This window comes from Gopherus flavomarginatus, chromosome 1 (assembly GCF_025201925.1).
Source record: "Gopherus flavomarginatus isolate rGopFla2 chromosome 1, rGopFla2.mat.asm, whole genome shotgun sequence".
NCBI classification, from domain to species: Eukaryota; Metazoa; Chordata; order Testudines; family Testudinidae; genus Gopherus; species Gopherus flavomarginatus.
In genome coordinates this window covers 97716992-97741051 of record NC_066617.1, presented here as the reverse complement: position 1 = coordinate 97741051, position 24060 = coordinate 97716992, and the positions used below count along the sequence as shown (strand labels likewise).

At 42.9% G+C, this 24060-nt stretch overlaps 1 protein-coding gene across 7 annotated transcripts in view; it reads right to left on the bottom strand.

Annotated features, from left to right (window-relative positions):
* MRTFA (myocardin related transcription factor A) overlaps window positions 1–24060 on the bottom strand; it is a 165816-nt gene that overhangs the window by 40805 nt on the left and 100951 nt on the right. For 5 of the 7 annotated variants that reach the window (XM_050916919.1, XM_050916930.1, XM_050916963.1 and 2 more), the window contains one exon: window positions 11075–11140. In XM_050916919.1, coding sequence (XP_050772876.1) covers window positions 11075–11140 — 66 coding nt within the window. Of the gene's footprint in view, window positions 1–11074; window positions 11461–24060 lie in introns of those variants that run through there. The other 2 variants (XM_050916909.1, XM_050916941.1) reach the window with 1 other exon arrangement.

Here is a 24060-nt window from a genome sequence, read left to right as displayed (position 1 = left end):
GATCTCACCACACGTACTAGCTACAACATGAGACTGCTTGCAGCATTCACAGAGGTGCTGATCACAGTGTAACGCCGCTTTTGGGCTTGGAAAACAAGCAATGAGTCGTGGGATCACATCGTCATGCACGTCTGGGATGATGAGCAGTGGCTGCAGAACTTTTGGATGAGGAAAGCCACATTCATGGGACTCTGTGATGAGCTAGCCCCAACCCTGCAACGCAAGGACATGAGAATGAGAGCTCCCCTGTCACTAGAGAAGCAGGTGGCAATTGCACTGTGGAAGCTGGCTATTCCAGACTGCTACTGATAGGTCGCTAACCTGGTCTGAGTGGGCAAGTCGACTATTGGATTCGTGTTGTTGGAAGTGTGCAGGGCCATTAATCACATCCTACTCCAAAAAAAGTGACTCTGGGCAACATGTGTGACATTGTGGATGGCTTTGCACAAATGGGCTTCCCTAACTGCGGAGGGGAGACAGATGGCACGAATATTCCAATTCTGGCACCAGACCATCTAGCACATTAATTACAAGGGGTATTTCTCTATGGATCTCCAGGCACTTGTGGATCACCTGACATTAACACAGGCTGGTCCGGAAAGGTGCATGACGCATGCATCTTTCGGAACACTGGCCTGCTCAGGAAGATGCAAGCAGGGACTTTCTTCCCAGATGAGAAGATCACCATAGGGGAATTCAAAAAGCCTATTGTGATCCTAGGAGACCCTGCCTACCCCTTAATGCTGTGGCTCATGAAGCCATACATGGGGCAACTTGACAGCAGCAAGGAGCAGTTCAACAACAGGCTGAGCAAGTGCAGAAAGACTGTTAAGCGTGCTTTTCGCCGTTTAAAGGCTCGCTGGTGCTGCCTATATGGGAAGCTGGACCTGGCCAATAATAATATTCCTATGCTTATAGCCACATGCTGTACACTCCATAATATTTGTGAAGGGAAGGGTGAAAGCTTCACCCAGGGCTGGATTGCTGAGGCTCAGCACCTAGAGGCTGAATTTGAACAGCCAGAGACCAGGGCTATTAGAGGGGCGCAACGCAGGGCCATAAGGATCAGGGATGCCTTGAGGCAGCAAGTTGAAGCTGAAAGCCACTAGTATTTGTTGCTATGCTCGGGAGTGCAGTCCTTGTAATGCTAGGAGGTGATTACGATTGCTGCAGATGATGCAATATGAAGGTTTAAGATAACTGACTGTTGCTTTGCAGGGCTCTGTTTGCTTTCAATTTATAATAAGAATAAAGCAAGAATAAAGATTGCTTTCAAACCAACACAATTCTTCTATTAAAAAACAACAACTGGAGGAGAGAGAACAAAAAACACATCAGCACTGAGTGGGATGGGGAAGTCCCAGAAGGAGGAGGGGTCCCAGGAAGGTTAAAGATTTGTTTAGGTCCAGGGATCATATCCAACCTTCTCCTTTGGAGTACATTGCAGTGGGTAGTGTACTTCAACAGGGGCCAAACTGCAGAGGGATGGATGTTGAGTGCAGTGGGTACTGGGAGTCCGCAGGGCTGAACTGTGACGGGGCAGGAGTGGAATGCCACGGGTACAGACTGGAGCCAGGAGGTTGATAAGAGTGTGCTGGCAGCATCCAGGGCGCACATGGGAAAGAGTTTTGCGACAGCGGTTGCAGGGAAGGGCGGGCATGTAGCTGCTCGGTTTGCAGTGCTAGTATTGCCTGGAGCGTGTCTGCTTGGTGCTCCATAACTTTAGAGAGCCGCTCTGTGACATCATTCTGGCATGTCATGTTCTCCTTTTGGTCCCTCTTTTTGCTGTCCTGCCACTCCCTCAATTCCTGTTTTTCGGCCGCAGAGTGCATCATAACCTCACACAGAAAGTCCTCCTTAGTTCTTCATGGCCGCTTTCTAATTCTGCGCAGCCGTTCAGCTGGCGACAACAAAGAGGGAGGCTGGGCTAGGCTTCCAAGGTCATCTCCGTGAAGCCAAAACTCAACATTTTACAGAAGCAGTATTGTTTGCAACACAGAGAACACTGATTCAGTGATTCAAAACACAGTCAGTACTCACACATCTGTCACTAACTGGCTGACCCCAGGCAAACACACGAGCCACAAAACCCCCAGAATGGTGAGTAGCAGCAGCGGCAGCAGGGTAAATCAGTGTTCCTGGTCCCTACAGTACACTGGGCACATAGCTCTTGGGGAGAGTCAGCACTGCAGTGGGGCCTGATAATCATTCCTGTCCCCACATTTTCCACATGCTGTGTTCATTATGGAAGATATCTCGCTGCTGAGGGTGAACAGGGAATCAAGGGAGGGTCTTCTCCAAGACTGCGGCTTCCGCCCTGGCCCTTATGCAGCTCGCCTATGTGCAGCAATGGTGTTTCTTCTCGACCCCTCCCAACAACGGCAGACTGGCATGGGAAAGTTACCATTAGACAGGCAAGAAACAAAGCAGCTCTGCCAAAGAACCTGTGGCAGCGGATTGCACAATATCTCCATGAGAGTTTCCTGGAGATCTCTGAGGCAGATTCCCGTGAAGTGAGAGAGTCAAACAACAACCTGTTCTGCCGGTCAGACTAGGCACGTGGTGGTACACACATCATACAGACACAAGCCTGCTTTTTGCAACTCTCCTGCCCCCAACAACTCGCTTCAGCGATTCCCAAAATCATATCCACTTACCGGGGCCTCTTCTCCTGTTTGTGCTTTGCCAAGATCCGACTGTTGTGACTGGCTAGCCTCCTCCAGGGAAGAAAAGAGCGCCGGGCTGCATGCATCTCTGACCTCCAGTCATCCTCAGCCTCTGGGTCCGTCCACTTTTGGCTGGCATATGAGCCATTGACATATCCACAGTGGCCTTTGCAGTGGAGGTGGAGTCACCACTGAGTATCATGTCCAGCTCTTTGCAGAACCAGCAACTCTTGGGCACAGCACCGGAGCAGCGGTTTGCCTCCCATGCCTTGTGGTAGGCGTTAAGCGGCTCCTTCACTTTGACCCTGCACTGCAGTGTGTCCAAGTCATGCCCCCTTTCTGCATGCATCATGAAAACTGTCTGTAGGTATCATAATTCCTATGGCTGAACTGCAGCTGGGACTGGACAGCCTCCTCTCCCCAAATGCTGATGAGGTCCAGCAGCTCGGCATTGCTCCAAGCGGAGGATCACCTGGTGCATGGAGCAGGCATGGCCACCTGGAAAAATATGCTGAGACCATTGTCTTCACCACCAAGCAAACAGGAAGGGAACTTTCAAAATTACAAAGAATTGTACGGGGTGGGGATGATGGTTGGTCACCTGAGGGCAGGGCGGTTGACTTCAAACCACTGACCAGAGAGGCAACAACAGGCATTGTGGGACACCTCCTGGAGGCCAACTGCAGCGCTGTAATCGACCAGGGTGTCTACACTGGCACTGTACCCCAAGTGCAGAAAGCTGTACACCTCTCATTGGGGTGGGTTTTTTTACAGCGCTGCAACTGCACAGTTTCTGTGGCTTAGCATGTGTACACTTCAGGAGTTACAACACAGAAAGCTGCTTTACTGCGCAGAAACTTACCAGTGTGGACAAGGCCTCAGTCACAGAGGGGCTACAGAGAAACATGAAACACTCGCCCAGAGAAGGTGGTCTTCCTCTGCAGCATTGCTGGCTCTTTAATGCCTGTCCTTAGAGAGGACAACAAACTGGTTTTCTTGAAGGATTGTGCAAGGCACTAACCACAAGGCAACTGGTCCTGCTCTGGCTATAGTTTACAACTAGTTTGTACATGTTACTAGGAGCCAGAGATCAAAATCCACACTAATATAAATCCATGGTACGCCCACATCTTGAATACTGCATACAGATGTGGTCTCATCTCAAAAAAGATATACTGGCATTAGAAAAGGTTCAGAGAAGGGCAACTGAAATGATTAGAGGTTTGGAACAAGTCCCATATGAGAAGAGATTAAAGAGGCTAGGACTTCTCAGCTTGGAAAAGAGGAGACTAAGGGGGGATATGATAGGGGTATATAAAATCATGAGTGATGTGGAGAAAGTGAATAAGGAAAAGTTATTTACTTGTTCCCATAATATAAGAACTAGGGGCCACCAACTGAAATTAATGGGCAGCAGGTTTAAAACAAATGAAGTTCCTCTTCACACAGTGCACAGTTCACCTGTGGAACTACTTGCCCGAGGAGGTTGTGAAGGCTAGGACTATAACAGGGTTTAAAAGAGAACTAGATAAATTCATGGAGGTTAAGTCCATTAATGGCTATTAGCCAGGATGGGTAAGGAACAGTGTCTCTAGCCTCTGTTTGTCACAGGGTGGAGATGGATGGCAGGAGAGAGATCACTGCCGACAAAAAATTTCCATCCCCCATGAATAGCAGCGGCTTTGTCAGCAGGAGAGCACTCCTGCCAACAAAGCGGTAAGTTCACACCAGTGCTTTTCGTCGGTAACACTTTTGTCATTCGGTGGGGTGGGTTTTCTAACACCCCTGAACGACAAAAGTTTTGCCGACGAAGTGCCAGTGTAGACAAACCCTGAGACAGAGAAGTCTAGTCTGTAAAGAGAAATAACTGGAAATCTAAGCTCAGAAATGCTGCATCCTGCCTAAAGTTAACATTTAGGATGAGAAATTATGTTTTGTAACCTATTTCTTTAGTGAGTCAGGCTTAGTCTGCGTGTTTTGTTTTATTTGCTTAGTAATCTGATTTGTTCTGTTTGCTATCTCTTACAATCACTTAAAATTTACCTTTCATAGCTAATAAACTTATTTCTTTTTATAACATAACCCAGTTTGTGCAATTTATAACGGGGAAGGAAGCGAGGTGAGAGAAAGAAGCTGTGCTTATCTTTCTTAATATTGAGGGAGAGGGTGAATTTTTATGAGACGGCGCTGTGGAGATCATTCTATACAGCAGAAGACATCATCATCTTGGGTGTACTTTCCAGAGGGAAGCTGCACTTGAGTGCTGGGCAATTTCCTAGCTGAATCATCTCAGAGAGCTGTTTACAGACTCTGTGATTCTACAGCTGGTGCTCCCTACCTGTGTGTGTGCTGCCAGAGGCCAAAGAGCCTGATTCAGCAAAACAGGAAGAGGGAGCTCAGGCTAGTGGAGCAGGCGGGCTCCGTGAAATCCCAGTACATCAGGAGGCATCCCAGAAGGGGGTGGCGGGGTGTCTAACCCATCACCCCAGAAGTGGCTGCACAGCTGTGGCGCAAGTGGTCATTTCAGGATGGAGGGAGACAGACAGCTATCTAATAATGTGTTTAATATTCCAATGCCATGAAAAAATAAGTCATCTACACTAAGAATACGTCTTTGAACTCCAGAATTGTTAATTGGCAACATCTTCCTATTCCTTTTACAGTACACCAGCTTAGAAAAAGGGCTGAATAGGGAGCTATTTTGTGTTCAATTTATATGTCAAGGGGAAAGGCTGATTCATCCTGTTCACACAATAATATTTTTTTTTAAAAAATGCAAGTACCCAAAAACTTGACTCTGGCACTAACTAATCTCCAATAACAGCAAGGCCAAGAACAGAACAGACCATGAACACTGAATTCCCCTCATTGCTAGCAGAGATCCCACTTGGTCAAGGCTCAGGTATACAAACTGCAGCCACAGTGTACTACTCATTCCCCCTGCTATACATGCTCTGGGGGCAACAGAAGATTTTGATCTCCAACTCTGACCTTGCACCAGTGGTAACTAAGTGAAAACAAAACTGAAAAAAACAAAGAAACAAGAAGGAATTTGAGCCTCTGGTGCCAAAAGAATTAATGAAGGCACACCACCCAGTTATTTTAAATCCTCTCTTCATCTACTAAAAGCTTTAGCTCTAACCGTGAGACAGTTACATCACATAGTAAAACGCATCCCTCCAACAGTAGGTAGGCAACCTTGAGAGGGCATTCAAGTGAGCTTGAGTGTACTTCATAACAAATGTTAAAATATGCCACTTTACTCTCCCTCACTCCCCAAACAAAATTCCAGTTGGGAACAAGATGCTCTACTCCCAACTCTGTTCTTCTGAGAACATCATCTCACAAATGCACACCCCCGGAACAACATGACACATGCTAGCACTTTAACTTGAGTAGTAGCACCTTGACCTCCTCCAGGACATGGAGCCTAAGCAGTCTTTAGATAGAGGAAGCATGGGGTGTGGAATATGTAATCCTATGTCTGGAGCTCTCTGCACAGTCGAGGCTTTTAGTTAAATGGTGTTAGATCTGAGACTCATGTTTCAGACAATGGAATGAAGGGTACCGGAATATGAGCCTGCCCTACAGGCACTGAACAGCTGCTTCTATGCCCGGCACAAACAGCTTCTCCAATTCACATCACTGTTCAGCTGGAGGAACCAGGAACTGGAAAGTATTTCAGTTACCACATTTCTTTCATGCACTGCCAAGGCCCTCCAGATGGCAAACAGGGGCTAGAAGCAAATCAGAGTCTCAAGCAGCGAGAAGACACGAGATCACCTAATCCAGCTCCAAGCCTCCTTCTGGCTTCTGTGACTAAAAAGCATAATCTAGGATGTCTGATGCCTGTCTGTCTCCTGGCTGAAGGCTTTAGGTGGGAGACATGATTGAGAGTATGGGCTTCTGCAGTAGCAGGAGGTAGGGAATAAGACTGAGTACCTGAGCATCTTCAGGAAAGGTGCATGGGGGAGAGGTATAGAGAGGGATAGGGAACCTGGACATTCCCAGCGTTAAGGCAGAGATTTCGGTACTACAGAGCTGAAAGTAGACAAACGGAGCTGCCCTAAGTGTGAGCTCCCTATAGGAGCAGTGGCTGGCTATATGGCATGTTCCATTTCCAGAGCTAAAAAGGGAATTTTGTTCTGAACATCTTGGCTTCTCATTTCACATTTGAACTTCTCATTATCATGCAACCCAGCCTAGGAACACTTTAAACACTACTTTAAAACAGTTGTGCCTGATTCACAGAGGACAGACAAACCATGTTGGCACTATGATAAGAAGAAACTGGTTTTAAATCATATTTAAGAACAGTTCTGCTCTGATGGTTTCTCTTCAGTAGACAGGACGTTTCAGCATCCTGCCAATATTTTAACAAGGGGCCTCTAGAAGAGAGTTCTCTTAGTTCGTGATAAAAGCCGTCAAGTGTGGGTGCTGCAAAGAGAACACGTTTCTGCAAAATTCTCTTGTTTTACCATTTAGAAAACACAGTCAAGATTTCAAAAGTGACTATAGAGGTGGTAATCATTGTATATTATCTGGCGCTCTCAGTATATTTGTCAGGTTCAAAGCACATACCTATTAGAAGTTTGTTTGTCCCATAGATTTGCGTCTTTCCTTGTCTGCAGTTGTGAGACAGCATTAAGTCTACATTTTCAAAAGTGACTAGTGATTCCGAGTGATCTGGAGACACCTCCCCCAAAGGGACATGATTTTCAAAGGGTTGAGCACCCATCCTCTGCACATCAGGTCTCTTAAGGTACCTCAAAAGTTGGACACCCAAAATCTGAAGAACTCTAAATCACTAGTCACTTTTGAAAATGTAGACTCAGTGCTGTCTCACAACTGCAGACAAGGAAATATGCAACCACATGGGGAAAACAAACTTCTGATAGGTATGTGCTTTGAACCTGACAAATATACCGAGAATACTGATAGCACCAGACAGCATTCATGTACACAGCTGAACTGGGGAGGTGAAGGCCCTGTATGGAGTATGGGAATGTTTTCTCCTGGGAAAAACTGTTGAAAATATCTGACTATTGGGACAATCTGGTTCCTCCTGAAGGCAACCAACTTGCTCTGTAGAATTATTTGTATGTACCACATGGATAAAAATAGGTCTATCAAGTGATTAAAAAAAATTGTGATTAATTGCATGATTAAAAAATTAATCGTGATAAATCGCGCTGTTAATAGAATACCATTTATTTAAATATTTTGGACGTCTTCTACATTTTCAAATATATTGATTTCAGTAACAACACAGAATACAAAGTGTACAGTGCTCACTTTATTACTGTTCAAATATTTGTAATCAAAAACACATTGTATATTTCAATTCACCTAATACAAGTACCATAGTGCAATCTCTTTATCATGAAAGTTGACCTTACAAATGTACAATTATGTACAAAAAAAGCTTGCATTCAAAAATAAAATAATGTAAAACTTAGAGCCTACCAGTCCAATCAGTCCTACTTCTTGTTCAGTCAATTACTCAGACAAACAAGTTTGTTTACATTTGCAGGAGATAATGCTGCCTGCTTCTTGTTTACAATATCACCTGAAAGTGAGAACAGGTGTTTGCTTGCATTGCAGTTGTAGCTAGTGTAGCAAGATATTTACATGCCAGATGCACTAAAGATTCTAATGTCTCTTCATGCTTCAATCACCATTCCAGGGGACATGCGTCCATGCTGATGACAGGTTCTGCTTGAAATCATCCAAAGCAGTGTAGACCAACACATGTTCATTTTCATCATTATGAGTCAGATGCCCCTAGCAGAGAGTTGATTTTTGTTTTTGGTGGTTCAGGTTCTATAGTTTCCGCATCAGAGTGTTGCTCTTTTAAGACTTCTGAAAGCATGCTCCACACATCATCTCTCTCAGATTTTGGAAAGCACTTCAGATTCTTAAATCTTGGGTCAAGTGCTGTAGCCATCTTTAGAAATTTCACATTCATATGTTCTATGCATTTTGTCAAATTTGCACTGAAAGTGTTCTTAAAACGAACAACACGTGCTGGGTCATCATTCGAGACTGCTACAACATGAAATATATGGCAGAATGCAGGTAAAAGAGAGCAGGAGACATACTATTCTCCCCCAAGAAGTTCAGTCAAAATTTAATTAATTCATTTTTTTTTTTTAATAAGCATCATCAGCATGGAAGCATGTCCTCTGTATTAGTAGCCGAAGCATAAAGGGGCATATCAATGTTTAGCATATCTGGCACATAAATACATTGCAATGCCAGCTTCAAATGTGCCATGCGAACGCCTGTTCTCAATTTCAAATGACATTGTAAATAAGAGGGCAGCATTATCTCCCATAAATGTAAACAAACTTGTTTGTCTGAGCGATTGGATGAATAAGAAGTAGGACTGAGTAGACTTGTAGGCTCTAACACTTCACATTGTTTTGTTTTTGAGTGCAGTTATGTAATAAAAAAATCTACATTTGTAGGCTGCACTTTCACGATAAAGAGATTGTATTATGTTACTTGGATGAGGTGAATTGAAAAATACTGTTTATTTTATCATTTTTACAGTGCAAGTATTCGTAATAAAAATAGTATAAAGTGAGCACTGTACACTATGTATTTTGTGTTGTAACTGAAATAGATATATTTGAAAATGTAGAAAAACATCCAAAATATTTAACAAATTTCAGTTGGTATTCTATTGTTTAACAGTGCGATTAATCACGATTGATTCTTTTAATCGTGATTAATTTGTTTGAGTTAACTGCAATTAATAGACAGACCTAGATAAAAGTAATCACAGGTAGGCATGAGTTACTATTATCCAAGAAAAGAGCAAAATCCATCAAATCAACCCAATCTTCCCTTTAAAATTTGGTGGTGGAATTTTAAAAAGGGGGCTTTAAAAAGGGGGTCTTTCAAGCTGCCAGGAGCAGATCACTGCCTTATAATGAAGTACTCCAGCTGACAAAGTGATATTGAGAGGTTTTCATTACAGAAAGTTAGAGCTGACAAACTGCCTTATTATTTTAGAAGGGGAAGGCACTATCATTTCAGTGTACGTCCCAGGAAAACTCCTTCCCTACCTCCCCTGTCCAAAGAGATACTGTAGCCCCTTTTGGTTTTAGCTGACATTAAGGAGGTGTGTACGCTAGGGGAGGTTTCTTAAAGAAGGAAACATAGTTTGACTGACCCTAAGGCATCCAGGGGAAATGCAGACAACACCAAAAATAACTCACATCTACTCTTTGGTGCTCCCTTGTTTGCTTGCTGCTCATGCACATGGAAAATGTTACCCAGTTCAGAGGTTTTAATCAAATTTTTCAGCCCCATTTTCTACCAGGCATCTTTCAGTATGTTCAAAAAGCTGTTTTCCATTACTGGTAAGGAGAAAGTAAATAAAGAAGTGTTCTTTACTCCTCCTCCTAACACAAGAACTAGGAGTCATCAAATGAAATTAATGGGCAGCAGGTTTAAAACAAACAAAAGGAAGTATTTCTTCCTAGAATGCAGTCAACCTGTGGAACTCTTTGACAGAAGATGTTGCGAAGGCCAAGACTATAACAGGGTTTAAAGAAGAACTAGAAATGTCCATCAATGGCTATTAGCCAGGATGGTGTCTCTAGTCTGTTTGCCGGAAGCTGGGAATGGGCAACAGGGGATGGATCACTTGATGATTACATGTTCTGTTTATTCCCTCTGAAGCACCTGGTTGGCCACTGTTGGAAGACAGGATACTGGGCTAGATGGACCTTTGGTCTGACCCAGTATGGCCGTTCTTATGTTCTCCAAATCTGATTTAGTCATGCACACATTAAGTTCAGTGTTGCAGTATACTTACACCACCCATTAATATTACCATGTTACAGTGTCTGCAGATCTTTTCTCCCTGCAACAGAATCTGCTGTTCCCCACAGATTCCTACTAAATGCGTTTCAATCAATCCAGCAAAGGTAGGAACAGAGCTGCCTTGCCATCCTGACATCTTGTATGCATGACTAGAAATCTTACCACGTGTGTGGATATGGACAGACTAATTCACAACAGCCAAACAAAAGTTATGGGGAGCTGACAGACAAGAATGGAAGCTCTGAAGGCAGGAAGCCTGCTAAGAGTGATTACCAGCATGTGCCGAGTATGTAAAGCACTTCTAATAGGACACACACTCTCCAAGCAATATAGTCATTGTATTTTGAGTACACTTAAAGAAACTTGTTGCCAACACTGCTTCTCGGTATTACAGGTAGCCCTAATACTTTAGAAGATGGTCTGGTGAATGGGGTGGGGCTCTCATATATAGCGTTTTTTTATGCAGCAACAGAGGATCAGGTGTTTCAACCCACACATAAACCACCTCCCCTCATTCACAAGCAGGTGACAGACATGCCCAGAGAGAAGAAAAAAGTTTAAATGGTACTTACGCGGCATGATCCCCTGGCTCACCAGTTCCTCCCGTGTCCGTCGCTGCTGGAGCTTCAACTGCAGCACTGCAGGATGGCAGAGAGAGAGGAGAGAGGGAAACAGGTCAGTTGGAGACACCACAACATGGGGCACATTTTCAAATATGACACTGTATTTTCCTCTCCTGACTCCAAAATAAGTGAGAATAGAAGAGAAAGCCCCTTCCTCCCACCTCACTTGACTGCACTCCTGCAATTGCAGAAGTGGCCTTAAGCAGCAAGGTTTCCGTATTCGCTGTGGGTGACGAGGAGAGGAAGTTGCACAGGGTCTTGGCAGGACGATAAAAATCCGCAAAGCAGAAAAGTCAGGCCTGTTTCTCAAGAAGCTGGAGAGCATCAAGTTCTCTCTCCAAACCATGAACATTTAAAAACAAACAAAATATGGACTGACTGTGCTCCAGTAGGAAAGATCCAACACTAAAATCCCAAACAGCTCCTAAAATTGTAATTGCCCATGTGCCTGTTATTTGTATACAATATCTTGGTCACTAAAGTGTATTTGAAGTGCAAGATATATGACTGATTCTCCCCTCCACCTGCAAATTCTGTAGCATCCTCACATCATGTCCTCAAGGTGACATCTAAGGAATATCTAGAGACGTTCCTACCCCAGATTCACCATTACTAGGATTTGATTTTATTTTTTGGTGACACAGTAAAATGTTTAATACAAATAAAACTGCTTCAGTGTTTCAAACACAAACCTTCAACATACTTATTACGACGGCAGCATGCAGGTTACAGAGGGTGCGGTTTGTCCATTAAAACTATTCATTCAGGAGACAAGTTGTGAGGGTGTCCATCTCACATCAAAGTACGGCTCCAACAGTAAGATGGCCCTTGGAAACCAGAGCTAATACTAGTAAGTAATGGGTCCCACCCCTCTTCAAATTCATGCCTTTGTCAGGGTACTTGTATCGTCTACATCCTTACAGTAGACAAACTCTTCCCATTTAAGAAAAGAGCTTTTGCAATTGTTCAAAATAGTTGATACACAGTGTCACATGCTGAATGCCGCAGCTCTTTGCTTGGATTCAGAGAAATTGGAAGGCAAAGAAACTGACTTTCTCAGCATTGTCTGTGAGAAGACAGATGATAAAACCCCAAAACAAACACAGTGCAACCACTAGCATATGTATATGGCTTACAGGCTCATTCATTATTTTATCATAGCCCTTATCCTTCCTCTTCCAATTGCCTCTTTTTTGTCCATCTATCTGAATTTAACCTGTGTAATCTTCAAAGCAAGAATTCATAGATTTTAAGGCCAGAAGAGACCATTAGATCACCTAATCGGACCTCCTGTATATTAAAGATCATGGAATTTCACCCAGTTACCCCAGTATTAAACCCAATAACTTGTGTTTGGCTAAAGCACATCTTCCAGAAAGGCATCCAGTCTTGATCTAAAGACTTCAAGAGATGAAGAATCTACCAGTTTCATTACGCTAACTGATAAAAATCTGTGCTCTGTTTCTATTTCAGTCTGGCTTCAGCTTCCAGCCATTGGTTCTTGTTACACCTTCCTTCACTAGTTTAAAGAGCCCTTTAGTACCCAGTATTTTCTCCCTGCAAAGATATTTATACACAAAACAGGTAACTTTTTAATTTTTTTTGATAGGCTAAACAGATTGAGCTCTTTAAGTTTCTCAGTGTAAGGCATCTTCTCCAACCCATTAATCATTTTTGTAGCTGTTTTCTCCATGCCCTCCAATCTTTCACCATCCTATTTAAAAGGTTGACACCGAAACAGTATGCAGTATTCCAGTACTATCTCATCAATTATATATGCAGAGGTAAAAATCACCTCCCTATTTCTACTCATTGCTCCTGTTTATACATCCAATGATTGGCATAGCCCTATTAGCCACAGCATCACACTGGGAGCTCATGTTGAGATGCTGGTCCACTATGACCATAGATCCTTTTCAGGATATAATCCTCTTTACATTCAGTTGTATTACACATTGTGTAGTACACATTTGTTTTGAATGGGCCTAACTTAACAAGTGATCCAGATCACTCTGTAGGACTAGCCTATCAAAATTTACCCCTCTACTAATCTTGGTATCATTCCCACATTTTTTTTTAAATCAGCAGTGATTTTATATTTACTTCCAGATAACTGAAGAAATATTGACTAGCATTGGGCCGATTCCTACAGAACTCCACTAGAATAACCCAGATCGATATCTGTCAGAGAACCGGTTAATCCATTTAGCATGTGCTTTATTGATATTATATACTTTTATTTTTTTTTTAAATTCAGAATATCATGAGGTATTAAATCAAATGCCTTACACATGTCTAAGTACATCTATGCAGTTATCTTTGCCAACCAAACTGGTAATCCCAAGGAATGAAATAAGGGTTTTTTGACAAGACCTATTTTTCATAAAACCATGCTGACTGGCATTAATTATACTCCTATCCTTTATTCTTGAATGGTGGAATTCTGTATCAGCTTTTCCATTATTTTGCCCAGGAATTATGCCAGGTTAACCAGCCTACAGTTAACCAGATCATCCCACTTGCACTTTTTGAATATTGGCACATTAGCCCTCTTCTAGTCTTCTGGAATTTCCAGAGTACTCCAAGATTTATTAAAAATTAACATCAGTGGAACAGAGATCTCCTCAGCCAACTCTTTTAGGCCTCTTAGGTGCAAGTTATTGGGGCCTGCTGATTTAAAAGTGTGTATATCTAGTAGATACTGTTTAACATCCTCCTTAGTTATTAATGGATTGCAAAGTACTTCATCATGCTCATATGATGAGAGTACACAATCCTGCTTCCTGCCAAATCTGCAACTAAAATATTTATTTTACACTTCAGCCTTCTTTGCATTATCATCTTCACCAAGTAATGGGCCTATATAATTTCTATGATTTCTTTTGTTCCCAATATACTTAAAAAAAAACTTCCTTATTGTCCTTAGTTCTGCTAGCCAGGAATTTTTCCCTGACATCTGACGCCTCCCCTATCAATTTTCTACACTTCATAAATTCTAATTTATATTGATTGCTATTTCCCCTTTTCTCCGTTAGTTATATATTGATTTTTAATCTCTAATTGCTGCCTTTATTTTGCCACTGAACCCAGATGGACTTTTAGTCACAGTCATCCTGTTCCTTGGGCATGGAATTGTGACTTTTTGTCCATCTAATAATCTCTTCTTAAAGAGGATCCAATCTTCATTCATATTGGTCTATGTTTTTCCTCCCAATCAATTTTGCTTATACTTTTCTTTATTTTGGGGGAAATTAGCCCTTTTGAAGAAGTGAATGTGGGTGTGAGAGAGTAACTGTATTGGTCACATCTAGTCCATCTTTCTTCCATCTCCATGCTCTAGTCAATGCAGAATATTCCCAACAGTATGCCTTCCAGTGCCTTATCCCACTCTGTTTTAAAATATTCAAGTGATAAAACTTTTAACAATATCTTTGGGACGCTACTCCACAGTTCAACAATGGCTCTCACTAACAAGAAATATTTTCAGATATTCATTCTAAATTTTCCTTTGCTCAAATCTCATTCCATTATTCCTATTAACAAAACCTTGGATTCAACTGAAGAGTTCTTCTCTCTCATTTGTTTACTGTATTCAAAAGGCATCATTTTACAGTAAGAAAATGAATATGCCAATATGGTTGAATAGAAGGAAGAGAGAAGGAACAAAGGGCCAGATTTTTAAAGGTACTTTGGCACTTAACTCCCAATAATTCCATTGTGACATAAGTCCTGAGATATCTTTTAAAATCCAGCCCAAATTCATTTACAGAGGAAAAAATATCCTAAAAGGTACATCCCTTATCAAGTGATATCAACAGGACAGAATACTTTGTGCATGCACACAAAAGATTTCAAGGGTAAAACACTGCCAGCATAGAATGCACTTTTTCAAGAGCTGTTCCACAGTTCACTATTTGAGGGGGGATCGCGGAGGGAAGGACCCCATCCCCAGACTCCTTGGGCTTAAATAAGTATTCTGGATTCTACGTGTTATTGAATTCCATATATTTAGGAGATCACCTGTTCACGTATGCGAGTGTGTGACTCATATATATATATAGGGTAACAGATGTCTCTAGAGCCAATTCAAGGCTGCCATTCACAGAGGTCTGTCAAGAACGAGAAGAGTTTTATAAAAGCAATTTATGGCCATGGACTAGTTCACTCAGTTTTCTTTAATACTAAGAAAATGGCACTTCCCTCTCTCCCCCACATATTTAAAATCAAACCTAACAGGGACTAATCTTATTCTCTGTTAAAGAAGAAAGTACATCTAGTGGTTAGAACAGGGGTTTAGGAATCAAAGCTCCAGTGTTCTATTCCTAGCTGTGCCAAAGACTGTACAACACTGAGCATGTCACTTAGCCTGTATGTCTCATTGTCCCTTTCTGTAAATTGGGAATAATGCTGCTTCCTTATCTCACAAGGAGATGAAGTGAGGCTTCATTAAAGTTCGTAAAGGTGTCTGAAAGTCTCTGATGAACCAAGTACAAAGTATTATTAAAAAGCTCCAGAGAGAGGGTGGGAGATGGCACACTGCTCTAGTGGAAGCAATAGGTATAAGTGTGTCTATACCAACAAAACTCAGAGACAATTACACTACAGCTACTACCTGTGGCACTGCACTGATGGTAAAACACAGCACTTATGTTTTTACTACTATTTAATCTAACTGTAGAACTGCACCAGTGGAGAATTATACAAACATACCCTATTAGGCCAGAGCTCAGTAACTCACCTACCAATGGTTGGTAGGACCTAGGAGCTTAACTCACTGGGACGGCGTCTATTTAGGGAACTCTCCTATTGTTATTCTAGCATTAGTGCAGAGCTGCACCAGCACTTACAATGGTGGGAACACTAGCAAAGGCTGAGCTCAGTTGCTTTTATCACCATGTCATCTAACCTGGCTGTAGTGTTTTTTAAATGTGCACATGTGAATGCAAACTGTCCATTTGTAAACTATATTTAGTCTTTAAAAGTGTGACCAGAATGAGAAAGACAGTACGTCCCCCAGTGTTCCACAAGGTGAAACCACCAAAAAAAAGATGCTTTCGTCACAGGAGATGTTAGACACAATGTCAAAAGTTTAAAAAAAAATACTCGGCTCTGAATTATATTTTTTATTACAAGAACCAAAGAAATATGTAAATTAAAAGTGAGAGACATTTAGTGGAGAGGTGCCGAGATACCTTGGATATAGGATTTATTGCTGAAATGATCACATTTCTATACTGCCTTGCATTCTGAAGGATCCCAAAACTATAAAAATGTCACTCATCAAGCACTGCAATGAAACTTAAGCCACCTGTAAAGTGAATCAAAAATGAAGGTTACGTACTTTTCCTTATATTAACTGGAGTTCAAGAAGTATGGTCCCTAAGGGTATTCACTGTGGTTGCATATGTATTTCACCTGAGGCTGGAAGACTCTTCAATAGCAGCATCCATTGGTCTGCACCTGCATCCTATACGTCCTCATGCGCTTAATCAAGAGTATAAGGGGTGGTGCAGACCATCTGGCTCTCCAGTTCCTACTCTACCGTGAATCAAACAAAGATCTGAGCAGATCGGAAGGAGGGCTGGTCGTGGACTATCCATAGGGATCAAACATCTTGAAGAAGTCCATTTACTATAAGGTAAGCAAACCTTTTCTTCGTTGAGTACTGGTCCCTAGGTGTATTAGTTATGCTCACAGAGGAGGCGAGTGTGAGGAAGTGTTCTGCATCACAGATCTTAGGATTGCTGATCCAAAGGAAGCATCCTCAGCAGACACTTGAACCAGGGCATAATGCCTCCTAGTAAAGTTGTGAATGGAGACTCAAGTCACTGCTCTACAGATCTCAGGTCCAGCGAGTCCCTGCTCGGAGCATAGACCATCTTTAACAATGCCTGGAGGTACTATAGGTGAAGCCTTGTGAAGGGGATCGTGCAGGTGCATGAAGCCATATGGTCTAGAATTACCAGGCAGGATCAGACTGTTATCTGAGGTCTGAGTCAAAGTTGGGTGATGAGGTCCTTTAACAAGAGGACTCTGTCCTGAGGTAAGCAAGCACTGGCCACAGTTGAGTTCAGACTTATTCCAATAAATTCTATAACCTGTATGGGGGTTAAAGTAGCATATCTGGCATGTAAATACTTTGCAATGCCAGCTACAAAAGTGCCAGGTTCTCAATTTCAAGTGACATTGTAAATAAGAGGGCAGCATTATCTCCCGTAAATGTAAACAAACTTGTTTGTCTGAGCGATTGGCTGAATAAGAAGGAGGACTGAGTGGACTTGTAGGCTCTAAAGTTTTATATTGTTTTGTTTTTGAGTGGTTATGTAACCAAAAAAAATCTACATTTGTAAGTTGCACTTTCACAATAAAGAGATTGCATTACAGTACTTGTATGAGGTAAACTGAAAAATACTATTTTTTGTTGATCATTTTTACAATGGAAATATGTGTAATAAAAATAATAATATAAAGTGAGCACTGCGCACTTTGCATTCTATGTTGTAATTGAAATAAATATATTTGAAAATGTAAAAAACATCCAAAAAAGTTAATAAATTTAAACTGGTATTCTATTGTTTAACAGTGCGATTAAAACTGCAATTAATCACAATTAATTTTTTTAATCGTGATTACTTTTTTTGACTTCGTCTGCGATTAATCAACAGACCTACTAATTATCTAAAATAAACTATTAATAATTCTATTTATAAAGCTGAAGTTCAATCGGGAGTACTGGAAAGGCTATGGATACAGACAGGTTCCATCCTAGACCATGAGCGGTAGAAAAGAACTGGTCTGTGCCACCCCTTATATACTCAGCGCAGAGCACATGGAGGTGTTGGAAACAAACAGATTCTGCTACTGAAGAGTCTTCTAGTCTGAGGCACACAGAGTGAATGCCCAGAGGGACCAGTAATAAGATGAAGTTATTTAAATAGCACAAACAACAGTTTAGAACAGGAAGTGAAGAAAAGTATTGTAGCCAATTGAAACTACACGGAGAAACAGGGTAAGCAGAAGGCAATCACCCAAACTGGAATTTGGTCAGGATATCGACATTAAAGGCACACTGTCACATAATTTAGACAAAGAATTGTGCAAGCGCATGACGGGTTGGGGGACAAGTGTGTGTTGCATGTTAAATTTCCAGAACCTAATGTAAATAGAAATGATTTCATGATTTTGTAATATTTCAATCAAAATGGTTTGGATTTAAAAACTTGCCCTTGCAAGGGTATATTGGGAAAGATAGCCAGAAAGAGAGACATTAGCATGAAACAAAAAAAAGTGAAATTAAAGTCTTTTTATTGTCCAAGCTGAGAAGAGTGCAAAGAAAAGTATAAAAAGTGAAAAGGAACTTAGATGTTTAACAGTCCGTTTTAATTACTTACAATGCTAAGTCTTCTTTTAACTACCTTACTCTTGAAAAAAGTAACCAGGGACCTTTAGTGACTACAGCTGCTCAATACCTCTGACATCAGATCTGCAAGTCAGGAACTTCAGCAGCACAGCATCCTCTATGACAGGCCTGCACAACATGCGGCCGGGGGCCACATGCAGCCCGCATAGGTTCACTATGCGGCCCGCGGGGGGTAAGTAGGCAAGCGGCGGGTGAGGGAAGGGGGCTGAAGAGGCGGGTGGGTGAGCAGTGGCAGGGGTGAGGAGGCGAGCTGGGGGGTAGGAGGCTGAGGAGGCGAGCGGGCAGGCAGTGGTGGGGGGTGAGTAGGCGAGCCAGGGAGGTGTGGGGCTGAGGAGGCGAGCCAGGAGTCAGTGGCTGACCTGTTCTACTGATCTGGTCTGGCTCCCATCCCCTCTCCAAGTGTTGCAGCTGTCTGGAGGTGCCTGCCTTCCCCGGCTTCCTCATTCACACCTCATTCATTCAACAGGGCAATTGATTACAAAGTGGGGGGGAAGATCTTATTCTAGTTCTAGCAAAAAAAAGACATTTTTCTTTTACCTTAATTACACTATCTTAGGGGCCTGCTATAACATATTAACAAGGTTCAGTACTGCTGTTTTGGTGTGACAGCGTTGGGGAAGAAGTGTTTGTTTCTGCGGGGCGAGCAGTGCTGGGGGGTAGGGAGGAGTATTTCAGGGGGGATGGGCGGCTCTGGGGGGGTGTTGTGTTTCGGGGGGGGCTTGGCAGCACTGAGGGGGTGGGTTGGTGGGGCCAGGGGGTTCGGCCCTCAGCTGTTTTATTTGGAGTAATATAGTCCTCGTCGCTTTATGAGTTGTGCAGGCCTGCTCTACGATTATGATACCATGTTAACGCAGCATGGACTCAGTCAGAAAGCATCACCTAACTCAGCACCTCATTTCATGTAAGAATTGTAAGTTTTTCCTGGAAATGTGATATGATCAAAGCAGTGACCTGATCTGATACTGATTAATTTGAGAGTTTCTTTAAAATCACAGTCTAAGGTGATCTGGCATCAGGGCACAAATTGCAGCAGTGTGTGTTTTGCTAACACATTTTATAAAAATGAAAAAAGCAGTACCCTCTACATACAGCCATCAGACTACACCAAGGACATGTATATGACCAAGTTCATTGTATAACACATGAACACAGTCTCTAACAGCATAAACAATTTTATTTAACTACATTTGTTACTGTTTTTATACTTAGGCCTATCACTCTAATTAACTGAAACTACTGAAGCTAGCAACTGACTGATAAAAATCTGAGTGCTATGTAAACAATGATCTGAAAGGTGATGTCAACTGCATGCTCTTACCACTCACTTGCCTGGAATAATTCTAATATTAAGATGACAATATGCTTTTGAATTTTGTATGTATTATACAGTAAGTCAGTCTAGTTACGCACTCAATGCCAAAGATAGCCTTAGTTGCATCCATTTATTCACATTCACTCCAATGGATGTTGGTTGCACCCTCTTAATATAGGGCTGAATTTATTCTTTAAAATGCAGATGTAGTCTAATAAGTTTCCTGCTTACTCCAGGCATCTGCTCCTTGTGGATCTTTAAGTTATACCTGTTTATAAAAGCTAATTTCGACTCCTATTAGCCCTGGAGTGCCAAAACTGCTTGAGCAGAGGGAGACTGTGATACAACAGGGCCAGGGAGCAGTGGAAGAGTCATCTTATTGGGTGCTGGGACCTGCACAGACATAAGCCCTATGCTAATTAAGGTGTGGTTCCCTGTAAACTAGGGAAAGTTACTACAGGTTAATTGGAGTGCCTGTAGCCAATTAAGGCCCTGTCAGGAACCTAATTAAAAAAAACCTTCAGGCAGACAGGTGAAGCGAAGAGGGAGAGAGGAATGGAGTTTGGAGGTGTGTGGCTGAGAACTGAAAGACCAGAGAACCAGAGGAAGGGAGACCCTGCCCCAACAGAGCAGGGAGACTCCCTCCCCCAGCGTCAAGGACTGAGGGTAACCCTACCCAAGGGGGAAGAGGGTAAGAAACCCGCAGGGGTTGAGAGGGGCTGGGGCTCAGAGGAGCAAACCCAGACCATTCCCTGCCTCCCTCCTGTACCACCTTCCCGGGCCAGTAGCAGGGCCCTCGGTGCCCCAAGAGCAGGGGCAAGGGGTGGCATCGTAGCCCCCTCCCTCCCACGAAGAAAAGCACGGGACCCATCATATCAACATCTGCTATTTAGTCACAGAGACAAATATGATTCTGGCTCATGCATCAGCCTGGTCTGGTAAGTTCCAACTACAGAATCTTTATGGATGGTGAAGACATCATGGGCAGAGAGTTCAACCTGATCCAAAGGTTTTGTTTACATTAAAAAAAAAATTGCTAAGAAACCATTTTTTAAAAATGCTCACAGCTAGCAGGTGTTGCTCCAATATGAGTAGGCAAAATGGTTTTGAAAACAATGTTCGGTTACTGCCTACTGCGGAAGTCATCAATTTAAATTATTTTTTCCAGCACAAACTTTTCTTGTAGAGTAGACAGGGCCTCAGATCCCAGGTGGAGTTTCCCGCAGCAGTGGTTAGGGGAAAAACATAATTTGCCTTAAACTGAGCAGTGTCTCTTTTTCAAAGTGACTTTTCTGAGCATAACATCACTTCAATCCACTGATACTGATGCAGGATGCACATTGGCTATGCACCTCAGCTGATTGTGCAGTTAATTGAAAAGCATTTAAGTGAAGCAGACTGTAAATGACAACTGAACAGCAGGGATTACATGGCTGAGTTTTCTATCTGGGGAATAGAACCTCCGATAACTCATATTTCCATGTGGGGACAACAGGAAGCAGACTGATCACACTGTCAATGCTCAGCTTTTGTGGCTTTCCATTGCTACTGTTGTGAACAGTGTCCACATACTCACTCTACATAAACTTGTAAACTGAAAAAGAGTGGCCTGTAACGAGCCTGAGCAAATAACCGGTAACACAGGAGCTCACCTCTTTTTACAATTTGAGACAATCATACATTCCACTACCGCTTTTTTCAGTGTGGCAGCAACGGCTGCTGTTAAAATGCAAGTGGTTTCCTCATCTCTTCCTTAGCAACCACACTAAGATGATATGGGGAATTTGCTGTGTTAGTCTGTAAAATCATTAGGAGGAGGAACCTTTCACACCAGAGGCAAGTCACCCTTATTTATATTCATGCCATGAGCTCTTCTCATTGCAGAAGCATTGGGGGAAATTGGCTTGTGAGCAGCTTCCCTTTGTCCACAGAAAAGGCCTACAAAGCAAGAACCCATCAAGAAACAGAACTTGGATCACCAATGGTTCCTTGTGAATGATAAAAGTTAATTTCTTGCCAGCCAGCACTGTGGAAATCGGCACGTTCAGCCCCAGTGCAAGGGGGAGCACAAGCACTCCTCCCATTACTCCTACGCCATTTCCCACAGCTCTGCTCATCCAACACACATGGAAGATCACTGACACACATGACCAAACAGGAGAGAGACCTAGGGAATCCACAGCCAGGGGAAGCCCCAATAGCACAGCAGCGCTGGAGCAATGCCACTTGGGAGGAGACATCAGGGTCTTTATGCAGAGAGTCCTTGCCTCCAAGGGATCAACAGAGCTTGGGAACTGAATCACAACCTCATTCCAAACCCTTTCCACCCTCAACCTTGAATGCTCTGGGGAAAATTCCACAAGCTGCTCCTCAGAGTTCCTTTCCTGGGCTCCTTTATTTGGTTTTTCCATGCCAGGGGACAAACTAAGGCCAGGTTAGAAACCACTAGGCAGTGGTTTTTCAAAGGGAAGGGAAAAAAAAGTTTTTCACGTTTCTGATTTATAAAAATGTATTTGAGATCCCCTCCTACCTTTCCCTCTCCTATAAAAGGGAAGGCAGCTTTTAGCAAAGAGAGTGGTTTGGCAGAAGATACATCCTATAGTCATGTCTACACTACAAACTTTGGTTGATGCAAGTTACACTGGTATACAGCCACCTAAGTTAGTATATCATGTGCGTGTGTATATACCTGGCTGCTTGGGTCAGCGCTGCACACACCAGAAGCATTTGTGTCAATGAAAAATGCAGTGCACCATGGATAGGTATCCCGGTGTGCCACACGCTGCCATCTGGCGCAACACCTTTTGGGAAATTTTCACAGTGTGTTGCAGGGTAGAATTGAGTCATGCAGGGATCTTTGAGAGCTAGGGGTCAAGTTCCCAGCATTCAACTTTCTTCATCCACAGTGCCAACCTAGGTCCCATAATTTGTGTCTCTTATTTAAGATCGTACAAACCCCCAGAGAACCTTTCAGTGTCTGACATCAGAAGGATGGAGCCTGCAGAGCTGTGCACTGTTCTCATGAATGTTGCAAATACAGGACATACGATCCTCCTGGATATGCAGACCTGCAAGAACTACCGCAACATGACAATTTCTTCTAGGACAGTGTGCTGAGGAATATAGTGAAAAACAACTGAAGGTAGTTGGTGGTGCTACTAGAGCAGCTTGGGATGCTGGAGTGCTACCTCTGGGCCCAAGAAACAAGTGCTGCCTGGTGGGATAATGTCATAATGTGGGTTTAGGATGATGAGCAGTGGCTGCAGAACTTTCGGATGCAAAAAGCCAAATTCCTGGATGTGTGCACCTAGCTCTTTATAGGCCTTCAGCATGGGGACATCCCAATAAGAGCTGTGTTAACAGTGGAGAAGTGACTAGCGATCGCACTCTGAAAGCTTGCACTGCCAGATTGCTACCAGTCAGTGCCAAGTCATTTTGGAGTGGGAAAATCCACAGTGGGGGGCACTGTCATGCAAGTGTGTAGGGCCATTAATCACCTCCAGCTACGCAGGATGCTGACTCTCGAAAATGTGCAGGACATAGTTGATGAATTTGCAGCAGTAGGTTCCCAAATTGTGGTGGGATAATAGACAGCATTTTGGCAGCAGGTCACTTTGCCACAGAATGCATCAACAGAAAGGGCTACTGTTCCATGGTTATGCAGGCAATGGTGGATCACCAGGGGATGCTTCAACAACATCAGTATAGGCTGATCAGAGAAGGTGAATGTCACTCACATCTTTAAGAACAAGGAGACGACATTTCCTGTCCAGCAGATTATCACTGTCAGTATGGAAATGACAACAGTGATTCTGGGGGACCCTCTCTCAGGAAGCTGTACACTGACAGCACTAAGGAAAGATTCAGCTACCAGCTCAGCAGATGCAGAATGACAATTAAATGTCCTTTTGGTTGACTGAAGGGATGCTAGCACTGTTTACTTACTTGATTTGATCTCAGTGACAGAAACATCCCAATAATTATAAGCGACGTTGTATACAGCATAATCTGTGAGACCTGGAGGGGCGGGGGGTTGCTGCAAGGGAGGAGGTGGAGTGGCTGTCTGCTGAGTTTGAGCAGCCAGACACAAAGGCCCTCAGAAGAGCTCAACACAGAGCTATTGGGTTAGGGGAGGCTTTGAAAGAGCACTTCAGTGATCAGCCACAGTAGTGTTCTTTGCAGGACTGTTCTCTGTCCTTGAAG